Source organism: Eleutherodactylus coqui, unplaced genomic scaffold (genome assembly GCF_035609145.1).
Source record: "Eleutherodactylus coqui strain aEleCoq1 unplaced genomic scaffold, aEleCoq1.hap1 HAP1_SCAFFOLD_27, whole genome shotgun sequence".
Taxonomy (NCBI): domain Eukaryota; kingdom Metazoa; phylum Chordata; class Amphibia; order Anura; family Eleutherodactylidae; genus Eleutherodactylus; species Eleutherodactylus coqui.
The window spans coordinates 1,109,258-1,130,990 of NW_027102368.1; the positions used below are offsets into that span (position 1 = coordinate 1,109,258).

The window sequence follows — 21,733 nt, forward strand, 5'->3', positions numbered from 1 at the left end:
ACTGTCTGGAACCTCCTCCTCGTCCCCAGGCCATACACGCTGAACAGATGAGAGGCAAGCAGGATGGGTACCCTCTGCAGTGTGCACAGCTGTCTCTTCCCCCTCCCCCCCCTGAGGCTCCTCCCCCTCCTCCGCCTCCAAAACGCACTGAGATATAGACATGAGGGTGCTCTCATAGTCATCCAGCGGCATACTGTCTTCCCCTGTTTCCTGTTCCGACCACAAAGCGTCAGCCTTTATGTTTTGCAGGGCACTTCTCAACAGGCATAGCAGAGGAATGGTGACACTAATGATTGTAGCATCGCCGCTCACCATCTGGGTAGACTCCTCAAAGTTTCCAAGGACCTGGCATATATCTGCCATGCAGGCCCACTCCTCGGTAAATAATTCGGGAGGCTGACTACCACTCCGCCGCCCATGTTGGAGTTGGTATTCCACTATTGCGCTACACTGCTCATAGAGCCTGGCCAACATGTGCAACGATGTGTGGGCACGTCGCACAGCAGTCAGTGCTCTGGCAGATTAAACCATGTTGCAGGGTCCTCAGGGTGGCAGCATCCGTGGTGGACTTGCGAAAAGGTGCGCATACGCGGCACACCTTGCCGAGCAGGTCAGGCAAGTGAGGCTAGTTTTTAAGAAACCGCTGAATCACCAGATAGAAGACGTTGGCCAGGCATGGCACGTGCGTGAGGCTGCCGAGCTGCAGAGCCGCCACCAGGTTATGGCCATTGTCATACACGACCATGCCCGGTTGGAGGCTCAGCGGCGAAAGCCAGAGGTCGGTCTGCTCTGTCAGGCCCTGCAACAGTTTGGGGGCCGTGTGTCTCTTGTCACCTAGGCAGAGTAGTTTCAGCACAGCATGCTGACGCTTGCCCACCGCTGTGCTGCCCCGCCGCGCACACCGACTGCTGGCGACGTGCTGCTCACACTTCTTAATTGAGAGGTAGATGTTGCGTAGAAGGAGGAGGTGGGGGCTTAGAGGAGGTGGCATAGACCGCCGCAGATACCAGCACTGAGGTAGGATCCGCTATTCTGGGTGTGGGTAGGACGTGACTCGGTCCCAGCCTCCACCAAATTCACCCAATGTGCCGTCAGTGAGATATAGTGGTCCTGCCCCCCAGTACTTGTCCACGTGCCCGTGGTTAAGTGGACCTTCCCAGTAACTGTGTTGGTGAGGACACGATTCATGTTGCGGGAGACGTGCTGGTGTAGGGTTGGGACGGCACACCGGGGAAAATAGTGGCGACTGGGGAGCGAGTAGCGCGGGACCGCCACCGCCATCATGTTTTTGAAAATCTCCGTTTCCACAAGCCTGTACGGCAGCATCTCTAGGCTGATTAATTTTGCAATGTGCACGTTTACAGCTTGTGTGTGCGGGTGCGTGGTGGCGTTTTTGCGCTTTTTCTCCAACGCTTGTGCTAGCGACAGCTGAACGCTGCGCTGAGAGACATTGCTGGATGGGGCCAAGGACAGCGGAGGTGAGGGTGTGGGTGCAGGCCAGGAGACGGTAGTGCCTTTGTCCTGAGCGGGGGGTTGGATCTGAGTGGCAGGTTGGGGCACAGGGGACAAGGCAGTGGTGTGACCCGGAGGCGGTGAACGGCCTTCGTACCACCTTGTGGGGTGCTTGGCCATAATATGCCTGCGTATGCTAGTGGTGGTGAGGCTGGTAGTGGTGGGTACCCGGCTGATCTTGGTGCGACACAGGTTGCACACCACTGTTCAGCGGTCGTCCACGCTCTCACTGAAAAACATCCACACCTTTGAACACCTAGCCCTCTGCACGGAGGCTTGGCACGAGGGGTGCTTTGGTAAACGGTTGGGAGATTCTTGGCTCTGGCCCTGCCTCTACCCCTGGCCACTCCACTGCCTCTTCCAAGCTGTCCTGCTGCTGCACTTGCCTCCCCCTCTGAAGCCCTGTCCTCAGTAGGCTTAGCAAACCAGGTAGTGTCAGTCACCTCATCGTCCAGCTGCTCTTCCTCCGAATCCTCTGTGCGCTCCTCCCTCAGACTTACTGCCCTTACTACTACCTGAGTGATAGACAACTGTGTCTCATCGTCATCGTCCTCCTCACCCACTGAAAGCTCTTGTGGCAGTTGTCGGAAGTCCCCAGCCTCATCACCCAGACCCCAGGGACTTTCCAAAGGTTGGGCATCGGTCACGACAAACTCCTCAGGTGAGAGAGGAACCATTTTTTCCCACTCATGGCAGGGGCCCGAGAACAGTGCCTGGGAGTCTGCTTGCTCAGTATATGTCATTTTCATGGAGTGAGGAGCCTGGGAGGAAGGAGGAGTTGCAGCCAGAGGAATCAGAGTTGCAGTCCCTATCTGGGAGTAGTGGACTGTGTAGAAGACTGTGTGGTCGAAACATTGCTGGATGCATTTTCTGCCATCCACGACAGGACCTGCTCACACTGCTCTGTTTGTAATAAAGATCTACCACGCGGACCCATGAATTGGGATATGAAGCTGGGGACCCCAGAAACTTGTCTCTCTCCTAATCCCGCAGCAGCCGGCTGTGATTCACCTGGACCAGGTACTCGGCCTGTTCCCACACCCTCACTTGCACGTCCACGTTCACGTCCTCGACCCTTACACCTACTCCTCATCATGGCGGATTAAGAATAGAGCAGGGGCTAAATAAAGTGCCCCACTGTACAGCACTGACCAACCTGGCCTTAATTCACCGCACACAGAGACTTGTAGATAGCGGAGGCTCTATGCTGTGGCTTGAAAAAAGTAACCCGCTGTCTTGAGCTGGTACCTAGGGGTAATTTACTGCTCGCAGAGAATTGTAGATAATAGAGGCTGTGTGGAGTGGGGGAACACTGTAAAGCCAGTGGAGAGTGCTGGTAACTGCGGCGATCTCAACCCCACCAAGCTGCATAATACTAAAATGGAATCACTACAACTCCCAGTAGCCATCCAGTAAAATCCACACGTCAGATGTGACCCTAAGAAGGACCGTTGGGGTTCTTGAAGACAGGATCCTACACTACCACTGTCCCTATCTCAGCTGCACTTTAACTATACTCTGCATAATCGACTGCAGCCCGAGATTTAAAAAAAAAGGGGGGGGGGGGGTGCAAAACTGCTCCCAGCAGCCACAACAGTAATGCACACGGTCAGATGTGGCCCTAAGAAGGACCGTTGGGGTTCTTGAAGACAGGATCCTACACTAACACTCTCCCTATAGTAGCAGCAGCACTTTCCCTATACACTCCCAGTGTGTGGCTGAGGCGAGCCGCGGGCGGGGCCGCTTTAAATATTCATCAGTCACTTGATCTCGCCAGCCACTCACTGCAGGGGGGTGGGGTAGGGCTGGCACGTCACAGGAAGAAGTGGTAATGCCTTCCCTGCATGTCTATTGGCTAGAAAATGGCGATAAACATGTGGGGAAGAAAATGGAATTGACTCGAGTACCGCATGGTGCTCGTCTCGAGTAACAAGCATCTCGAGTAATGAGCATCTCAAACACCCTAATGCTCGAACGAGTATCAAGCTCGGACAAGTGTGCTCGCTCATCTCTATTAGATAGTTCTGTTTTTTAAATTAATTTATATTTTTTTTTAAGGGAGGAGGAAAAACGGAAATGGGAAAAAATAAAACAAAAACGGGTGGCCACTGAGGGGTTAACTTTAGAGATGAGCGAGCGTACTCATCCAAGATTGATACTCGTTCGAGTATTAGGGTGTTTGAGATGCTCGTTACTCGAGACGAGCACCGCACGTTACTCCAGTCAATTCCATTTCCTTCCCTGCATTTTTAGCGCCATTTTCTGGCCAATAGACATGCAGGGAAGGCATTACCACTTCCTCCTGTGACGTTCCAGCCCTATCCCACCCCCCTGCAGTGAGTGGCTGGCGAGATCAAGTGACCCCCGAGTATTTAAAGTGGGGCCGTTCGCGGCTCGCCACAGTCACACACTGGGGGAGATCAGGGGCAGTGCTGCTGCTGCTATAGGGAAAGTGTTAGTGTAGGAACCTGTGTACAAGAACCCCAACAGTCCTTCTTAGGGCCACATCTGACCGTCTGCATTACTGTTGTGGCTGCTGGTAGCAGTTTTGCAATATATATATATATATATATATATATATATATATATATATATATCGGGCGTTAGCCCTATTACAGCTATAGCGTTCTCAGGCTGCAGTCTGTACTGCATAGTATAGGGAGAGCGTTGCTGAGATAGGGAGAGTGGTAGTGTAGCATCCTGTGTACAAGAACCCCAACGGTCCTTCTTAGGGCTACCTGTGACCGTGTGCATTTTACAGGTTGTCTGATGGGAGTTGTAGTCCATCACTATTGCACTTAGGCCTGTTTGCGTCCTTCCTGAGTATTTTTTTCTGCCTGGAGTTTGCCTTACTAGACCACTCTCAATGACAAAGTCTACGCACATAATCCCAAGATCATTTACACCGGGCTGTGTCTGCAGTGAATTAGAGACGCACAACATACGGCCACAGCGACTGATAGAGGGAAAGTGATATACACACTATATAGCCTGTATTCTTTGACCCAAGAAAAACAACAAGCTCCTACTTAGGGCTAGCGCTGAGCGTCTGCATTTTACTGGCTGCCTGGCGGGAGTTCTGGTGCATCACTATTGCATTGCTTCCATTTTTTTTCTGCCTGGAGTTAGCGTTACGATTCCGCTCTCTGCGTGAAAGTGTACGCATATGATTCCATAATTATTTACAGCGGTCGGTGTCTGCTCTATTTGTAATCCACCATGCTGAGGGGTAGGGGTAGGGGTAGAGGATGTGGACGTGGGCGAGGATGCAGAGTTCCAAGTGAGGGTGTGGGCACAGTCCAAGTTCCTGGTCCAGGTGTATCCCAGCCGGCTGCTGCGGTATTAGGAGAGAGGAAAGTTTCTGGGGTCCCCAGCTCCATATCATAATTTGTGGGTCCACGTGGTAGACCTTTATTGCAAACAGAGCAGTGTGAGCAGATCCTGCGTGGAAGGCAGAAAATGCATCCAGCAATGAATCGACCACCCAGTCTTCTAGGCCGTCCACTGCTGAAACTCTGAATCCTCTGGCTGCTGCTCCTCCTTCCTCACAGCCTATACTGATGCTACAAAAATGGTACTGGGGTCTGCATATGCTTCTGATACATAAATGTTACAGGGGTCTGCGTATACTGCTGCTAGAGAAATGTTACTGGGGTCTGCCTATACTATGGGTGCACTAAGTCTTCCCATCGCGGTGTTTTACCTATGTGGCACAAATAGTACAGTGGCTGACTAGGCCCGAATTGCTGGCCGAGGCCAAGTTGCTTGGCGGGGCGAAACTCTCCCATGGCTGGGCACTCCGATTTCTTCCTGTGTAATACCATCTTTGTGCACTTACAGCATAGGCTAGGCCAAGGAACTCAAAGACTGCCCCTTCCAGTGTTGAGCTATCTATGTTGCGACACATGGATTTCTTGTTGCTATGTAACTCAGGGCACCTTGGGTCACAAAGGTGGAGGCTTGGAACCGGGCCTGACCCTGGGCCCGCTAAAGTGCTTCCCACACAAACTATAGCGGGTCCTGGTCATGGTGTCTTGGCCTTGTAATGCCACATCCTCCTCCTGCTTGGGGTCAGGGGATCAGCAATGCGCATCATGTGCTTTCTCTAGTGTTACCACAGTTATCAGAGAAACTTGTTTGGGCCAAAGGAGAGGAGCGTAACTGCATTAACGTTACAGGGGCCTGCCTATACTTCAGCTGCAGAAATGTTACAGGAATCTGCCAATACTGCTGCTACATAAATGTTTCTGGGGTCTGTGTATACTTCTGCAACTAAAATGTTACTAGGGTCTGCCTATACTGCTGCTACTGAAATTTTACTAATACTGGACTCTGCCTATATTGCTGCTACTGAAATGTTACAGGGCTCTGTCTATACTGCTGCTACTGAAATGTTACTGTGGTCTGTCTATACTGTTACTACTGAAATGTACCTAATACTCGGCTCTGCCTATACTGCTGAAACTGAAATGTTACCGGGCTCTGACTATACTGTAACTCAGGAGAAGAGGCAGCGGTGTGTCCCGCAGGCAGTGCTTGGTTGGAGGTAGTGTGGTGCTTAGCTAAAGTGTGCCTTGCTAATGAGGGTTTGTCCGCAGTTTGTCCGGAGCTACACAATGCTACAACATCAGCATCGAGGGGCATTTTCTGCTCAGCCATCGTGGTAACTTCCCGGAAAACCTTGGTGCCCTCAGCCATGAGCAAGGTGGACGATCCCACCAAGATGTGAAGGTCATGGAGGCAGGGTATCAGGGTAGACGGGGTGCATATATCAGGGCCGACTATTATTGGGGCATCAGACCGGATTGCCAAAGATTGAACAACACTCCGTGACAAGATATCAGCCTGAAGGTTGCCCTTTGCCGCTACTACTTGCACACAATGTGACACAAGAACACTAGACCCTTTGTACGGACACGGTGACCTTTACATAAACATTACATTCAGAACTCATTTATTGTATTGTTCTCCATTGTATGTCCATGTTGTTCATTGTGAGCAGATTATTGACCCGCCGGCCGCACTGTGTACTGCGGCTACTGCCTTTACATGTATGACTGCAGGTAGATACAGTGACCGGAGACTAGTGGGTTAAGGGTTAAATGTACATAGGCCGGTGTCCCGTGGGAAGTCACGCATGGGGCAGCCCGGACAGGGAGCTGTCTTCCGTGAAGCTTCTTGATGGCACCCGATGGTATTTATTATCCTCTCCTCCCCACGGAGGCATCACATAGACATAGAACAAGAGCAGCGTCCGAGGCAGCTAGGAGAGCCCGTCCTAGAGAGCGCTGCCCCCTCCCCTCACACCTGCCCGGAGGAGGGTTCATGGGAGGGCATGAGGTGCAGCAAAGCCGTTGTGACCCTACTGTACTGAGAAGGAAGCTGGAGGCCGGCCGGGAGACGGAGCTCAGCTACAGTTGTACTGATGCCGTACCATCTGCGCTGCTCCTATTCACTTACAGCTGAGCGGCCCTGGTGCATTATGTCTCCAGCGGATGTAAGGGTGGAAACATGGGTTGGGAGCCCTGAGTTAGATGGTACGTCTAGGCGAGGGGCACAGCGGTGGACCGGCTGCCGCACACACACCTCCCCACATGTACCGCCCATTTCCCTGGCAAGCTCACGTATCTCCCAGGCGGATTCCCATCTCTGGTCCTGTCTCACACATCTCCCCGCCGGATTGACATCTACGCTCGTTTCCCCCCGGGCGCTCGCTGGACAGCTTTGTCTGCTCCCAGCTCCTGTCCCCGTCGGCCGCAGCAGCCGGCGCCGCTGTCACCCTACGCGCTGGCCTCCGCTCCCGTACACCGATGGCACTAGCGCCGCTGCCACGGCGAACCCCGCTCTCGCTGCCCATGGCGCCGCTGGTGGCCAGCTCTGCCGATGACTGTGCGCTGCTGTTCGGTCGGAGCAGCGGCTTGCCTACAAGAGCTCCACTAGCTGCCCCTGCACTGCTCTCTTTCTGGGTCGCCTCATTGGGCGCTAAATAGAAGAGCTGACTAGCGATCTGGAGGGGTATATGGGACCGGGTTGTGGGGGAAGCGGGGGTCTCACAGTACCGGTGGTCCTTCAGGGTCTGTGAAAGCTTTCTGGACCAACACGCTCTGCCATAGGAATCCCAGCGGACACTGTACAACATCTGCTTCCCCGGGGATCTACAGTGCAACCCTCCCTGCGGGTTCTGTACGATGTCACCGACTGCGGCACTGGATCTGGCGCTGAGAGTCCCGCTGTATCACTGCTCCGCTCGGACATCAGTGACTGACAGGCCATCGCCGGCTGCAGGAGAACCGCGGGTAGAAGGCTTTGTTCAGGCGTCATTTCTTGGCGATCTACATCCCGATTAGAGCGTTGTTAGATGCCACCGCTCTTCAGCCAAATCCCAAGTTCCATCTTCACCGTCAACGATTGATGGGAACTACAGAGCCGATGCAATGGCCGTCACGTCCAGCACATGGTATCCCTGGGATGATATAGAACGGGCAGCAGCCCGCGGGAGGAGATGAACCTGCAGAGAAGAAGAATCGCTTCTTCTTGTGGACAACCACACCCATCATGTCCGGGGTATTAAAGGGACGATAACGTGTGGCATTCCCGATCGTCTGAGTGTACAGGGGGGTACTGGGTTTCCTCATCTTACATTGCGCCGCAGTATAGAGAAGTCTGCAGTATATACAGTATACATTCAGCACCCGGGAGATGGCAGTGAGTGGAGGCGCCGCCTGTGCTACACCTCTGGGCTCTCGGCAGCTCCAGGTCGTCCTCACATTGTGCAATCAGCTTCTGCACGATGGAGATTGTGGAGTAGATCCCGGGGATGGTGACAAGGGCCGGGAATAGAGGGAAGGCGCTCCCGCAGCGGTTTTATCTCCGCAGATACGCGGTGATGTGCAGATCGGGAGAACTATGGCGAAGATCTCGTGGCCTCCTCTCCGCTCCTCCCCGGAACCTCCGCCAGCGGCGGCTATAAACGGTTGCATGAGATGTCAGAGAGTGAGGAGTCACGTTGAAAGCGAGCTCTCCTGTCCGGTTCTGACCGGTAACGGACTCTTATCCCGGGCAGGGAAGCACAAGAGGAGAACGGAGCGGAGAGGAGGCCCGGATGGGATAAGGCAGTAGCTGTGCTCAGTGTCAGCCAATAGCAGCTCAGGACGGGCCTGCTCACGAGCCAATCAGAGCGCGGCCGCTTTACATATAAGAGGCGCCACCAGCTCCGCTCTCAGAGTTTCTCTTCCAGGAGAGTTTTACTATTTGTTTTCCGCAGCACACAATGGCAGAAACCGCGCCAGCCGCCGCTCCTCCTGCCGCCGAGCCGGCTGCCAAATCCAAGAAGCAGCCGAAGAAATCCGCCGCAGGGGGCGCCAAGAAAAGCAAGAAGTCCTCCGGTCCCGGCGTGTCGGAGCTGATCGTCAGAGCCGTGTCCGCCTCTAAAGAGCGCAGCGGGGTGTCTCTAGCCGCCCTGAAGAAGGCTCTGGCTGCCGGAGGGTACGATGTAGAGAAGAATAACAGCCGCCTGAAGCTGGCCGTCAAGTCTCTGGTCACCAAGGGCAGCCTGCTCCAGGTGAAAGGCAGCGGCGCCTCCGGCTCCTTCAAGCTGAACAAGAAGCAGGAGACTAAGGACAAGCCGGCCAAAAAGAAGCCAGCGTCTGCGGCCAAGCCCAAGAAGCCCGCTGGAGCCAAGAAAGCGGCGAAATCTCCTAAGAAGCCCAAGAAGGCTCCGGCCAAAAGCCCGAAAAAAGCAAAGAAACCTGCAGCGGCCGCCGCCAAGAAAGTGGCCAAGAGCCCGAAGAAAGCCTCAAAGCCGAAGGCCGCCCCAAAGCCCAAGAAGGTGACGAAGAGTCCGGCTAAGAAGGCGGCCAAACCCAAAGCTGCCAAGAGTCCGGCTAAGAAGGCTGTTAAAGCCAAGAAGCGTGCGGCTAAGAAATAAGCTGAAGCCGCCCGTGCATTTACCCCACAAAGGCTCTTTTCAGAGCCGCCACCTTCTCACCGCAGAGCTGTATTATCACTGCCTCGAATTCTGTTCTAGATAGCAGCGCCCCCATAGCGGCTACAGGGGACTTCATATCAGTTGGGAGTCTAGGGAGCGAGGGGGAGTAATACGAGACATTGTCGCCGCATCATCCCCGTTCCTGTTGGGGAGTGTGACCTATACAACGCGTGTATGGATGCCGGGCTGAGTGTGAAGAGGGAGGGGACTCGCCGACCTAATGCATTTCCCATAAAAGCAGCGCAGCTTGTAATGGGGGAGACTGCCGTGCAGCGTGGAGTGTGTGTTTCTGCGGACATATCAATGCAGGGAAGCAGCTGAGAACATGATTTCACAGACACCCGTACGTATCATGCAGTTGCCTGATAGGGTGAGGTGGGGCCAGCCTCTGCCGAACGCTGATTGGTCGCGGGCATCAAGCGTTTTGGCGGGCTAGTGGTTTGTTCGAAAAAGCCAATGAGATGTAGGGGGCGTTGTTTCTAAGAGCCAATAGGGAAGAGCAAGTAGGGTATAAAGGCTCTGCTCTTTCTACGGCTCCCATCATATCACATCTGTGTGCATCGCTACAGTAGAGCTATGGCCAGAACCAAGCAGACCGCTCGTAAATCCACCGGAGGGAAAGCTCCCCGCAAGCAGCTGGCTACGAAGGCCGCCAGGAAGAGCGCTCCTGCCACCGGCGGAGTGAAGAAGCCTCACCGCTACCGTCCAGGTACAGTGGCTCTCCGTGAAATCCGTCGCTACCAGAAGTCCACCGAGCTGCTGATCCGTAAGCTTCCCTTTCAGCGCCTGGTGAGAGAGATCGCCCAGGACTTCAAGACTGACCTGCGCTTCCAGAGCTCAGCGGTCATGGCCCTGCAGGAGGCCAGCGAGGCTTACCTGGTAGGACTGTTCGAGGACACCAATCTGTGCGCCATCCACGCCAAGCGGGTCACCATCATGCCCAAAGACATCCAGCTGGCCCGCAGGATTCGTGGAGAGAGGGCTTAGATCTGCTCTGGGCACCGCGTGGAACACAAAGGCTCTTTTCAGAGCCACCAAATCCTCCTCAAACGAGCTGCATCCTGTCCTCCGCTGTTATTCTTCCGATTCCCTCCCCACTCGGGTTCACAGCCAGCCTGTCCCCAATAATGTGTCAGCAGGAGGTGGTCTGTTAACCCCTTCATTGACCTAGTCAGTACCTCGGGTAATTTATGCCATTTTCTCATATTTCCATATTGTAGAAAGAGACAAAGCGATGAAGTTGTCAGTGAGAGGCATCTATTGGTTCCTGTAGTCCGCCGGGAGGGAAGGGATTAGTGTTGAGGATGTATTTTATATGTGGATGTTATCTCATTGTACCAAGGAGAAAGAAAGCAATACAGAAACAACAATAATACTACACAATGACATGAGGCACCTAGCCAGGAGGCTTTTGAGAGTTGTAGAGGAAGCGGGTAAATTCCAAATTTCAAACGGTTCTGTGCTCAACCAATCAGCAAGGAGGGGGAGTGGCCAACATGTAATTGCCCCATTAGGAACGCCCTAAACTTGCGTCATTTATTATTGTTTTCAATCTGGTCCGCTCGTCGCGTAGATAAGGGAGGACGCTCGAACTGGTTGGCAATTGTTTTCTGCTTACAACGTAGAAGATGTCTGGTCGCGGTAAAGGAGGGAAAGGTCTTGGGAAGGGCGGTGCCAAGCGGCACAGGAAGGTGCTCCGTGATAACATCCAGGGCATCACCAAGCCTGCCATCCGCCGTCTAGCTCGCAGGGGAGGCGTCAAGCGTATCTCCGGTCTCATCTATGAAGAGACTCGCGGTGTCCTGAAAGTCTTCCTGGAGAACGTGATCCGCGACGCCGTCACCTACACCGAGCACGCCAAGCGCAAGACCGTCACCGCTATGGACGTGGTGTACGCGCTCAAGCGCCAGGGCCGCACTCTCTACGGCTTCGGAGGTTAATAATTCTGCTCTTTCTCCATACCACAAAGGCTCTTCTCAGAGCCGCCCACCTCTTCCAAGGAAAGGCTGTAATCCAACTCCTTGTTACCGTTAGAGAGGAGGAAGCAGGCTGCGGCGCACTGATTGTATGTCCTCCTTGTACTAAAGCATACGGCCTGCCCGCTAATCCGTGTAATGCTACCATATTGGAGGCGTCCTGCACGGCGGTCCTCTCATATAGAAGTGCTGCAATTGTACCAAGATCTCCCAAGGACCCGCGGAGCCATTATTTTATAGAGTTGCGGTCATAGCACCCAGCTCTCCCAGAGTGCTGCACTGACATCGTGTTGCAGGACTCTGGGAGAGCTGAATGATATAGCCGCAGCACTAAATTAACCTAGGCAAGAGGGTGGCCCTGCAGATCTCTGAGAGATACAGTCTGCGCCTCTATGTGAGGGGATGACCGCTGTCACTCTGGTCCCCGCCAGGCTATCTTTGCTCCCATTCCCACTGCTGCTGCTACTCTGGTCCCTGCACCGCTCTCGTTCCCTTTGCGGCCGCTGGAGTAAAAGGAGTCAAGAGGCGCCTGGAGACCTCTACATGCGGAGCTGGGGAGTGTGAGGCTCTTCTCGTCATGCTCCTCCTCCCCTTTCCTGGCGCTTCAAGCCTCTCATTGTCAGGCATCCCGGGTTGCCTCCGCTACCCCCTTGTACCCACTACAATGCACTACAGCCCCCAGCATGTCATCCTTGGACAACTATGCTGTCTGCCTCCGACCCTTTGTGCACCCCACTGATTCGGTCACACACACTCCATGTAACCCGTGTAATCACTGACGGGGCATCTGATAGAGCGGCGATCAGGGCTGCCGGTATCTAATCAGCAGGGGATACACTGTGCTCAGAGTACCGCGAGCAGCAACAGTCGCCGATTATCTGATGGCTTTATTGTCCGGTGCGGCGCCACTAAATCTAGGTAGAGCGCCGCACAGTGCCCACCAGTATGGAGGCGTCCGCGGGTGCTCTAGAGTGACGGCTCTTCTGTCCGCGGGTCACCCGGATGGTTTAGAGATCTGCCTATTCCCAGGACACAAGCTCCAGGTCCGCTCACTATCAGCTCCCCGGCCCGGCTGGCACGTATTCACCATTTCTGAGAGAACAGTTGGGGTTATCAGCGAGCTGCCGGGACGCGTACATATCGGGAGAAGCATGCGGCCGGCGCTGTACACTCCACCGATCACACTCGGTTAATATCCCGAACTCCCGCGCTGGGTTTCTAAATATTCCCTAAAGTGTGCTGGAACTGCACCTTGTCAGGGTTTCTCCCCGTCGGTGATCCTCCTAGTTGCTCTTTACCATCCGCAGCTTTCTTCTAATTCATCCCAGCTGCATTACTGGCGATATAAACCACGGGTTCTGAGCAGTCCGTCAGGGCATCGTCCATAACAATGCTGCGGCCGCTTTGTCCTCACACCGGGAGCAATGCATCAACACCCGGCAGCCGCGCCGACATAACGGCGGTCTATCCCCACCTACTGCCAGCAGAAGACATGATTGCTATTGCTGGAAGGCAATAGGACAGAGCCCCCCCGAGCGCTTGTGGACACGGGGAAGAAAACGGAGCCCCAAACCGCAGCAGGCGGTGGAGTCTGAGATGACCATCTGTGTTCCGCTGCTGCCTCCCCCAATAATACCATTTATACTGCACGATGCAGAAGAGACACCAGAGAGAACTAGCACACAATCTGGTTATCATTCACTCTACAGCAACGTATTACAATAACCTACACACCGACTAGGAGGTGACAGCTCTGCTGTAGACGGGGTGGGTGGCTCTTAGAAGAGCCTTTGGGGTGATCGTGCACGGCGGGCCACAGAACAGATTACTTGGCGCTGGTGTACTTGGTGACGGCCTTGGTGCCCTCGGACACGGCGTGCTTGGCCAGCTCTCCGGGCAGCAGCAGGCGCACGGCGGTCTGAATCTCCCGGGAGGTGATGGTGGAGCGCTTGTTGTAGTGAGCCAGGCGGGAGGCTTCCCCTGCGATGCGCTCGAAGATGTCGTTGACGAAGGAGTTCATGATGCCCATGGCCTTGGAGGAGATACCGGTGTCGGGGTGGACCTGCTTCAGCACCTTGTACACGTAGATGGCATAGCTCTCCTTCCTGGTCTTCCTACGCTTCTTGCCGTCCTTCTTCTGAGTCTTGGTCACGGCTTTCTTGGAGCCCTTCTTGGGCGCTGGAGCAGACTTGGCGGGATCAGGCATGGTAACGTAGAGATACTTTCCGAACTAGAGAGAACAGAGTTCCTGCACCTCCCAGCGCTGCGGTATTTATAGCGGGGCCATGCAAATGAGTACAGCCGTCTGCTTGCTGTTCTACTGGAGCAGCAAAACATGTGACCCCTGTGAGCGTCATTAGCCACGCCCAGTGCCGCTCATTGGTTCTTCCTCAAGTCTGGCCTGTATTGCGTGGATTGAAATCTACCCAATTAGAAGAGAGGAGGGCGGAGCAGCAGGTTATAAAAATCAACAGAAGGGCTCTTCTCCTTATCATTACTTCCGAAGTGTTTTTTTTTTCCTAGTTCTGCTTTCCTGTGCTAGAAGATGTCTGGACGCGGCAAACAAGGAGGCAAAGTCCGTGCTAAGGCCAAGACTCGCTCATCCCGGGCAGGACTGCAGTTCCCTGTCGGCCGTGTACACAGGCTTCTCCGCAAGGGCAACTACGCTGAGAGGGTGGGCGCCGGCGCTCCGGTCTATATGGCAGCAGTGCTAGAGTATCTGACCGCTGAGATCCTGGAATTGGCTGGCAATGCCGCCCGGGACAACAAGAAGACCCGCATCATCCCCCGTCACCTCCAGCTGGCTGTGCGCAACGACGAGGAGCTGAACAAGCTGCTCGGTGGGGTGACCATCGCCCAGGGAGGCGTCCTGCCCAACATCCAAGCCGTGCTGCTGCCCAAGAAGACCGAGAGCAGCAAGACGAGCAAGAGCAAGTGATCGCGCCGATCCCTCCATAGAACCAAAGGCTCTTCTAAGAGCCACCCACATGCTCCTTACAACAGAGCTGCGCCGCTTCTATGCTGTGATACTCGGTGGCCGGTACGCCGGCTGCACCGGGAAACTATAAATGTATAGGACTTTCCACAAGGAGGCAGAGATTGGGGCGGATGCCAATTTGGCCATCCCTGTCACCGGCAGAAGCGCACAATCGTCCTGCTCTAGGTGACCTCATGTCCAGAGGACGGGCGGCTGTAGGACTCGCTCACCAGTCCTTGCGATAACGGGTTAACAGAGTCCTCTGTTTGGTCACGTATATACAAGAATCGGAACGCTTGTGTTGTGTTTCGGATAGAACACCCAGCTTTCTCAGGGTCCTGCGTGGGCCGTATGCTTACAAAGCGTTGCAGCCGCATCACCCAGCCCTCTCAGAGCTCTGCACGGTCGCCCCCTTAGAAGTGCGCTCATCATGTCACTCCACAGCCATGCCCTTTTTATGGAGGTGGAGCTATATCACACAGCTTTCCCAGAGCCCTGCACGGCACAGGCTGGTTTTGGATTATAGTAAACCTACAGGGATTAGACGTCCTCTTGCGTTACGGGTGGAGCAGGTGGAGGATTCCACCGCTCGTCGTAGGGCTGGGATTAGGGGGTGTATCTGAGGGTTCTTTACCTCCAGCCCCGAGCGCCTCTATATCAGACGGCCTGGTCACTGATTACACGTGTTACATGGATGGGTGGAGGACAGGAAGAGCGGGAGATGCGATCAACTGAGCGGGAAGTTCAAAATCTCCGGGGATCAGCCAATGAGCGGGAAGAATCTGACTATAGCCCCGCCCATAGGCGGCACTAAAACCACCGACCTCCAACGGCAGGTCTGTTAACCCTTCACCGCACTCATTAATTCAGGCCCAGCTCCTCGCGTATTATAGACATAACCTGCCTGCCCTAAACAGGTTAAGGGGTTTAAAAGCGTGCCGTGACCGCAGCCTGAAGCGCACCCTGACGGGGAGGCTGCTACACCCCGGCTGTATCATGTCAGAGCGCATAGACTATCACCGCTGCTGACGACCCCACAGGGAGTTGGATTACAGCCTTTCCTTGGAAGAGGTGGGCGGCTCTGAGAAGAGCCTTTGTGGTATGGAGAAAGAGCAGAATTATTAACCTCCGAAGCCGTAGAGAGTGCGGCCCTGGCGCTTGAGCGCGTACACCACGTCCATAGCGGTGACGGTCTTCCTCTTGGCGTGCTCGGTGTAGGTGACGGCGTCGCGGATCACGTTCTCCAGGAAGACTTTCAGGACGCCGCGAGTCTCTTCATAGATGAGGCCGGAGATACGCTTGACGCCTCCCCTGCGAGCTAGACGGCGGATGGCAGGCTTGGTGATGCCCTGGATGTTATCACGGAGCACCTTCCTGTGCCGCTTGGCGCCGCCCTTCCCAAGACCTTTCCCTCCTTTACCGCGACCAGACATCTTCAACGTTGTCAGTAGAAAGCGATAGCTGCTCAGCGCAGAGCCCTACTCTATATAGACCGTGAGCGGACCAGAGAGGGAACTACTGATCAGGGCCGTCATTGCGGGGCGTTTCTTTCAGTAGTCTAGAGTAAAGGCCCATCCCCTCTCCCTGCTGATTGGCTGAATACAAGAGCCCTTGCCATCTTGTGCAGCCGATTGGCCTGTCAGCTCCTGAAGCAGTGGGAGAGAAGACGGAGGAGGGGTGAAGGAGACAAGGGCCATGCAGCAGAGAGCCGCTGGAGCGTGAATCCCTCCTGTAAAGTGAGGAGTGCAGCTGCTGCCACAAACACGTGGGGGCGAGGGGAGAGCGCGCAGGGAGGCTTCGGTGAAGGGGAGTACTAGAGCTCTGCTGCATCAGCGCTCCCCTGCCGGAGCAGAGAGACACTCAGGAGCCACAACAGACAGCTGTGGGCGGCAGGAACATCAGGGCACCGTGTATAACAAGGAGGCCCCATAACCTGTGACAGTCCCCGGCACAGGGCATACAGTGGCACTTCTACTGCCACCCCAAGAAGCGCCAGGATTACTCCTCCTCTGCTGTGGCCACCATGCTGTGCAACACTGCAGATTCTCAAGACCCGGAGTCCCTCATTACAGTCATCAATGAAGTGCAAAGTGAACGACTTCCCTGTGTGACTGCTGCCAGACACTGCTGTATACTCCTTATGTCTTAGGGGCCTTTACAGGTCTACTTAAGGAGCTTTAAGCAATTTGCACAATCCCCTACAAAGGCAGGAAACGCAGAAGTGGTTCTGCTATGGGACCCACTAGACAGAACTCTCCCAGTGATACACTAAATATGTTTGCGAGGGGGGAACCCCCGACACGGAGCCTTACGACATCATCTGCATCAGGAGACGTGGCCTCTGCACCAACCGCCTGTTTGAGTTCGCTTGCTGGGTTGGTTCAGACTTTGCAATGACTGTCCGGTCGGCTCTTATCAGCGATGCAGACAGCTACTGCTGCCCTTACGGGTAAAATCCTCGAGATCTGAATGGATGTGAGCCTGTTGAGACAAGCCACCCAGAATCTAAGAGACCGCGTCACTAGTACAGAGGACAGGATCTCTGTGCTGGATGATACCGTATCCCCGACGGCAGCTACTGTGCGAGAGCTTACGCCAAAAGCAGAAATCTGGAAACAAAAGGCGGGCGGCTTGGGAAATGGCTCGCAGCAGAATAATCTCTGTGTTGTGGGCCTGCCAGAACGCACTGAGGGGCAGAGACCGCAGGGGATCATGGAACGGTGACTACGTGAATGCTTCCCTGTCACACAGGTCTTTGTGGTGGAGCGCGCACACCGAGTACCCATGAAACCACCTATACCAGGCGGGCGCTCCTCCCGGACCCCTGTTGCTCTACTCCTGGGATAGAGAGGTGATCCTACAAGCTGCCAGAACAGGAGGCCCTCTTAGATGCAACAATGCTGCAAAATCCATCTTCCCGGACTTCTCGGCAGATCTACAAAAGCAGAGAGCGCCCTTCTTTGGGATCAAAAGGCAACTCTGAGATCTCCAGCTGCCATACTCCATGGCATATGGATGGTGACCGCACACGTTTCTTCTCCTCTCCGTCTGAGGCTGAGGAATGGCTGTCTAACAGGCATCAACCAGAGTGACTGAAATGTACACTTATCCAAGAAAAAGAATCAGCTATACTAATAGATCATAGACTGAACAGGAGTCAACCATGTGATGGAGCAGCCAAAAAGTCAAATGCAATTGTGGGATGTATTAAGAGAAGCATAGAGTCTAGATCATGTGAGGTCATTATCCCCCTCTACACTTCCTTAGTCAGACCTCATCTGGAATACTGGGTCCAGTTCTGGGCACCCCACTTTATAATAGACATCGACAAACTGGAGCAAGTCCAGAGAAGAGTTACCAAGATGGTGAGCGGTCTGCAAATCATGTCCTATGAGGAACGGTTAAAGGATCTGGGAATGTTTAGCAGAAGAGAAGGCTGAGAGGAGACTTAATAGCTGTCTACAAATATCTGAAGGGCTGTCACAGTGCAGAGGGATCAGCCCTATTCTCATCTGTACAAGGAAAGACAAGAAGCAATGGGAGGAAACTGAAAGGGAGGAGACACAGATTAGATATTAGACAGTGAGGGGATCAATGAGTGGAACAGGTTACCACGGGAGGTGGGCGAGTAATCATTCAATGGGAGTCTTCAGAGGCCGGACAACCATCTATCTGGGATGTTTTAGTGATCATGCACTGAGCAGGGGGTTGGACCCGATGACCCTGGGGGTCCTTCTAACTCTACCATTCTATGAATCTATAACTACCTTCTTCTTTCAGGCAGAGAGCCTATTATCTGCTGAGTGGGCCCGCTTCCAAATTACCCTGCTTCGCCTCAGAGGCTCTTTGATTAGAATATTTAATTTGCATTCAACTTCAGGTTAGCAAGAAAAATGCAAACGTCTCAGGACGTACCGCCTAGGATCGAGCGGTATGGATGAGAGACTGCTTTCTTCATGCAGAAAAGAGGACACAGCAAGAAGTATAAGACCGGAGCTAACATAACCTGCTGCATAGGTGAGATCATTACCATTGCCAGGATATATATGGTTGCCCATGGATCGCTGTGTTCCTGACTGCTGCGGGTGTGACGCCCCAATGGTTCACAAGCACTACGCTCAGCACCGGCGCAGGGTGATGTTCACAACTACTCTAGTAGATAGATATGCACCGAAGAACAGTGTGCACCACAACTGAAATGCATAACCCTTATGAAAAGCCTGTGCGACACCAGGGTACCACACTCAGCACGGCGACAGGGAACGCATGCGCTGTAGGAACGAGCCGCACACCATGCTATGCTGAATGGTAGCACCGCTCCAGGGAGGATGAAGCCTGGCCCTAACCTAGTAAGGGAGGTGAAGGGGCCCCGCCTTAAAGAAGAGTAGTAGTCTTGATAGAGACGGCCCCACGGTCTTCCTCCTGGGCCCTGTCTGTCCCTGAAAGGACCCCTGGAGAGATGAACCGAACAGCAAAGCAACACAGAAATGAAAAACAGAAATGCAACTGAAAAGGAACCCACAGCGACTCATCTGCAAGTAGAAATATACCCAGCACAGAAGAGCTCCAAACTCCAGGGACTCCACTATGGAACATAATAAGCAGCACTGAGCAAAGGGAGGCGTGAGAATATATAGCCACTATGCACATGGGAACTGGCAGAGTGAATGGGAAGCCACACAACATCACCCTACTCCCAGGCATGACTAATCTAGCATGCATCAAAGACAGGCAGCACCAGCAGTCTCTGCACATGGTGCATTAACCCCTGTCCTCCATAACAAGCCAACAGGTCTTGACCTGCGTCCAGACCACCATGCCCCAACAGCATCAGGGTACAATAGTACCCTTCACTCCTAACCGTTGAAGAGGATGGACTCCAACTACACCTCAATCACCCGCATTTATAGAAGGCAGACATCTTGTGATGGTACATGTATTGGTACTTTTGCAGACATATCCCAGCCACTTTCAGACATTAGCCCCTTACATGCTGCAGCTGTGCAATGCATACAACAGAGTACTAGACCCTTACACGGGCACTGCCCGCCCCCCCAGCAAGCAGACATGTTTCAATGTTTCAATAATGGCCCATTTAGCTAGCTGAAAGACAACGATGAGCCTTATCCATGCTGCATGCTGCATTCTTAGCGGGATGCCGCTGATACTATTGTTTTAGCTGGTATCCTGCTTGGGGAACACAGCCGGAATATGAAGAAGACAAGCGCTCCAGCTGTGTTCTGCATACCCCGCTAGGAGGAGCGCTTAGCCGGATATCAGCTGAGCGCTCTGAGAAGACAACAGCTGAATGGAGAAGATAGCGATCCCGCTTGTATTCTGCATACAGCGTGAGTCTTCATTTACACGCTTATGCAAAGCGAACGCTCAAAACTGCCCCATGAACTGCCGTGTGCGTGGATTTTGGGTGATAATCGTTGTGTCTAAATGGGCCTTTAGAATGATCTTCAGTAAACACTGGGAGATACTTAAAAGTGATATTTTCCTAATAGATACCATAACCCCCAGGCCCAGTATAGTATTCTGTAAGGACGCATCAAAAACATAGGGGCAATTTATCTACCCTACTGGGAGGATCCTATAAGTGCCAGCATGGAAGATGCACACGCTGCAACAATATAGCACACCGCATGCAGCAAGCGGAGATATGACCGGGCACATTTACGACAATACAATACTGTTTAATCTGTAACCCGTCCGAAGTGGAGACTGACTTCAGATGGCCACCAAGCTCCAGTATTCATCATTCTATACTGCCCGTGTCACACCAGATTGATGACATCACAATGCACAGTCAACTGCCAGACAGGCGGGCTCATTAGCATGCAATATGTTTGTATGTCTGTCTGTCTATCTATCTTTAGATATACTATGTGTGAGGGATTAGCGTCTAGGATCAGTAGCAACCTGGGCATAAGCAGTCAGAGACAGTGACACTTGCGATGAAGTCTTTAGTCCAGGCTTCGCCTGGGTTTATTTCCAAGCAAACAAAGCAAAAAAACAGGCCTTAACATCAGGCAAACATAAAGTAAATCCTGCTCGTCTGAGCACTTACTAAACATGGAGCGTCCCTGTCTACACACTGGTAACCAAAATGGCTCCTGCACACAGCCAGCCAGGACTCTCAGACCTGCAGAGGTCTCAGCTCTCCTCTAGGCCCTGTAGGCCAAGGCTTTATAAGGCCTGGTACCAGCCTCACCTGGTACGTGGGAGTGACCATCCCACCCTTCACTTTGGTCACTCCAGGAAAAGCCGGCCCGGATTATGCAGCTTGGAGCCACTTGTAGCGTAATGCTACTAACACTATACTGCCGGCTACTAACACTATACTGCACGAACCGCCTATAGTACCCTACAATGCCTAAAAAGGCTCTCACCTGCTTTTTAGTTGTGGGTTGTGGCCAGTTCTAAACGGCTTCAACTTTATTGACCTGGGGTTTTATAATACCCCTACCTATTATATACCCCAGGTATCGTGCTTCTTCAAGACCCAGGGCGCACTTCTTTGGGTTTACTGTGAGCCCTGCTTTTCTAAGGGAGTTCAGTACTGCCTGTACCTTGGGTAGATGGCTGTCCCAGTCTTCGCTAAAGATGATGCTGACGCATATTGACGATTTGGTTTGAGTATGACATCCATCAATCTTTGGAAGGTTGCTGGGGCTCCATGCAAACCGAAGGGTAGGCAGATGTACTGAAACAACCCTTCTGGTGTGGCAAACACAGTCTTTTTCTTTCGCGCTCTCTGTAAGGGGAACCTGCCAGTAGCCTTCAGTAAGGTCGAGAATGGAAAAGTACCTGGCATGACCCAGTCTCACAATCAACTCGTCCACTCTCGGCATTGGGTATGTGTCAAATTTTGACACATCATTTAGCTTCCGGAAGTCGTTACAGAAGCGCAGAGAGCCATCAGGTTTTGGTATCAGCACGATATGGCTGGACCATTCGCTTTTCGACTCCTCAATTACTCCGAGGTCTAGCATTTTCTTGACCTCCTCTGAGATGGCTCATCTGCGGGCTTCTGGAACCCTGTACGGTTTCAACTGAACCTTTACCCCTGGTTCAGTTATAATGCCGTGTTTTATGACACCAGTACGCCCTGGTATATCAGAGAACACATCTGAATTACGTTGTATAAATTCCCTCGACTCTTGTTGTTGGGATTTGGACAGGGACCCTGATACACACACCTCTGGGACCCCACCATGGGAGGAGCACACTGCAGTCAGGGCTTCTCTGTCCCTCCATGGCTTAATTAGGTTTACA

At 53.3% G+C, this 21,733-nt stretch overlaps 6 protein-coding genes across 6 annotated transcripts; 4 read left to right on the plus strand and 2 right to left on the minus strand.

Moving 5' to 3' along the window:
• The first annotated feature begins 8,782 nt into the window (after positions 1 to 8,782).
• LOC136602440 (histone H1B-like) lies at positions 8,783 to 9,439 on the plus strand. Its single transcript, XM_066588871.1, has one exon. It carries the CDS (start codon positions 8,783 to 8,785, stop codon positions 9,437 to 9,439), a length of 657 nt encoding a protein of 218 aa, XP_066444968.1.
• Positions 9,440 to 10,075: 636 nt separating this feature from the next.
• On the plus strand, positions 10,076 to 10,486 carry LOC136602468 (histone H3). The gene has a single exon (XM_066588895.1). It carries the CDS (start codon positions 10,076 to 10,078, stop codon positions 10,484 to 10,486), a length of 411 nt encoding a protein of 136 aa, XP_066444992.1.
• A 641-nt stretch (positions 10,487 to 11,127) lies between these two features.
• On the plus strand, positions 11,128 to 11,453 carry LOC136602472 (histone H4). The gene has a single exon (XM_066588898.1). The coding sequence runs from the start codon at positions 11,128 to 11,130 to the stop codon at positions 11,437 to 11,439; it is 312 nt and encodes a 103-aa protein (XP_066444995.1). The 3' UTR covers positions 11,440 to 11,453.
• A 1,838-nt stretch (positions 11,454 to 13,291) lies between these two features.
• On the minus strand, positions 13,292 to 13,695 carry LOC136602471 (histone H2B 1.1). Its single transcript, XM_066588897.1, has one exon. It carries the CDS (start codon positions 13,679 to 13,681, stop codon positions 13,301 to 13,303), a length of 381 nt encoding a protein of 126 aa, XP_066444994.1. The 5' UTR covers positions 13,682 to 13,695; the 3' UTR covers positions 13,292 to 13,300.
• A 325-nt stretch (positions 13,696 to 14,020) lies between these two features.
• LOC136602470 (histone H2A type 1-like) lies at positions 14,021 to 14,461 on the plus strand. Its single transcript, XM_066588896.1, has one exon. The coding sequence runs from the start codon at positions 14,021 to 14,023 to the stop codon at positions 14,411 to 14,413; it is 393 nt and encodes a 130-aa protein (XP_066444993.1). The 3' UTR covers positions 14,414 to 14,461.
• A 1,098-nt stretch (positions 14,462 to 15,559) lies between these two features.
• Positions 15,560 to 15,885, minus strand: LOC136602459 (histone H4). The gene has a single exon (XM_066588888.1). The coding sequence runs from the start codon at positions 15,883 to 15,885 to the stop codon at positions 15,574 to 15,576; it is 312 nt and encodes a 103-aa protein (XP_066444985.1). The 3' UTR covers positions 15,560 to 15,573.
• Between the last annotated feature and the right edge of the window lie 5,848 nt (positions 15,886 to 21,733).

Excerpts from the sequence above, each read along its gene's own strand:
- LOC136602440 (XM_066588871.1), top strand. The coding sequence starts at position 8,783 with ATGGCAGAAACCGCGCCAGCCGCCGCTCCTCCTGCCGCCGAGCCGGCT.
- LOC136602468 (XM_066588895.1), top strand. The coding sequence starts at position 10,076 with ATGGCCAGAACCAAGCAGACCGCTCGTAAATCCACCGGAGGGAAAGCT.
- LOC136602472 (XM_066588898.1), top strand. The coding sequence starts at position 11,128 with ATGTCTGGTCGCGGTAAAGGAGGGAAAGGTCTTGGGAAGGGCGGTGCC.
- LOC136602471 (XM_066588897.1), bottom strand. The coding sequence starts at position 13,681 with ATGCCTGATCCCGCCAAGTCTGCTCCAGCGCCCAAGAAGGGCTCCAAG.
- LOC136602470 (XM_066588896.1), top strand. The coding sequence starts at position 14,021 with ATGTCTGGACGCGGCAAACAAGGAGGCAAAGTCCGTGCTAAGGCCAAG.
- LOC136602459 (XM_066588888.1), bottom strand. The coding sequence starts at position 15,885 with ATGTCTGGTCGCGGTAAAGGAGGGAAAGGTCTTGGGAAGGGCGGCGCC.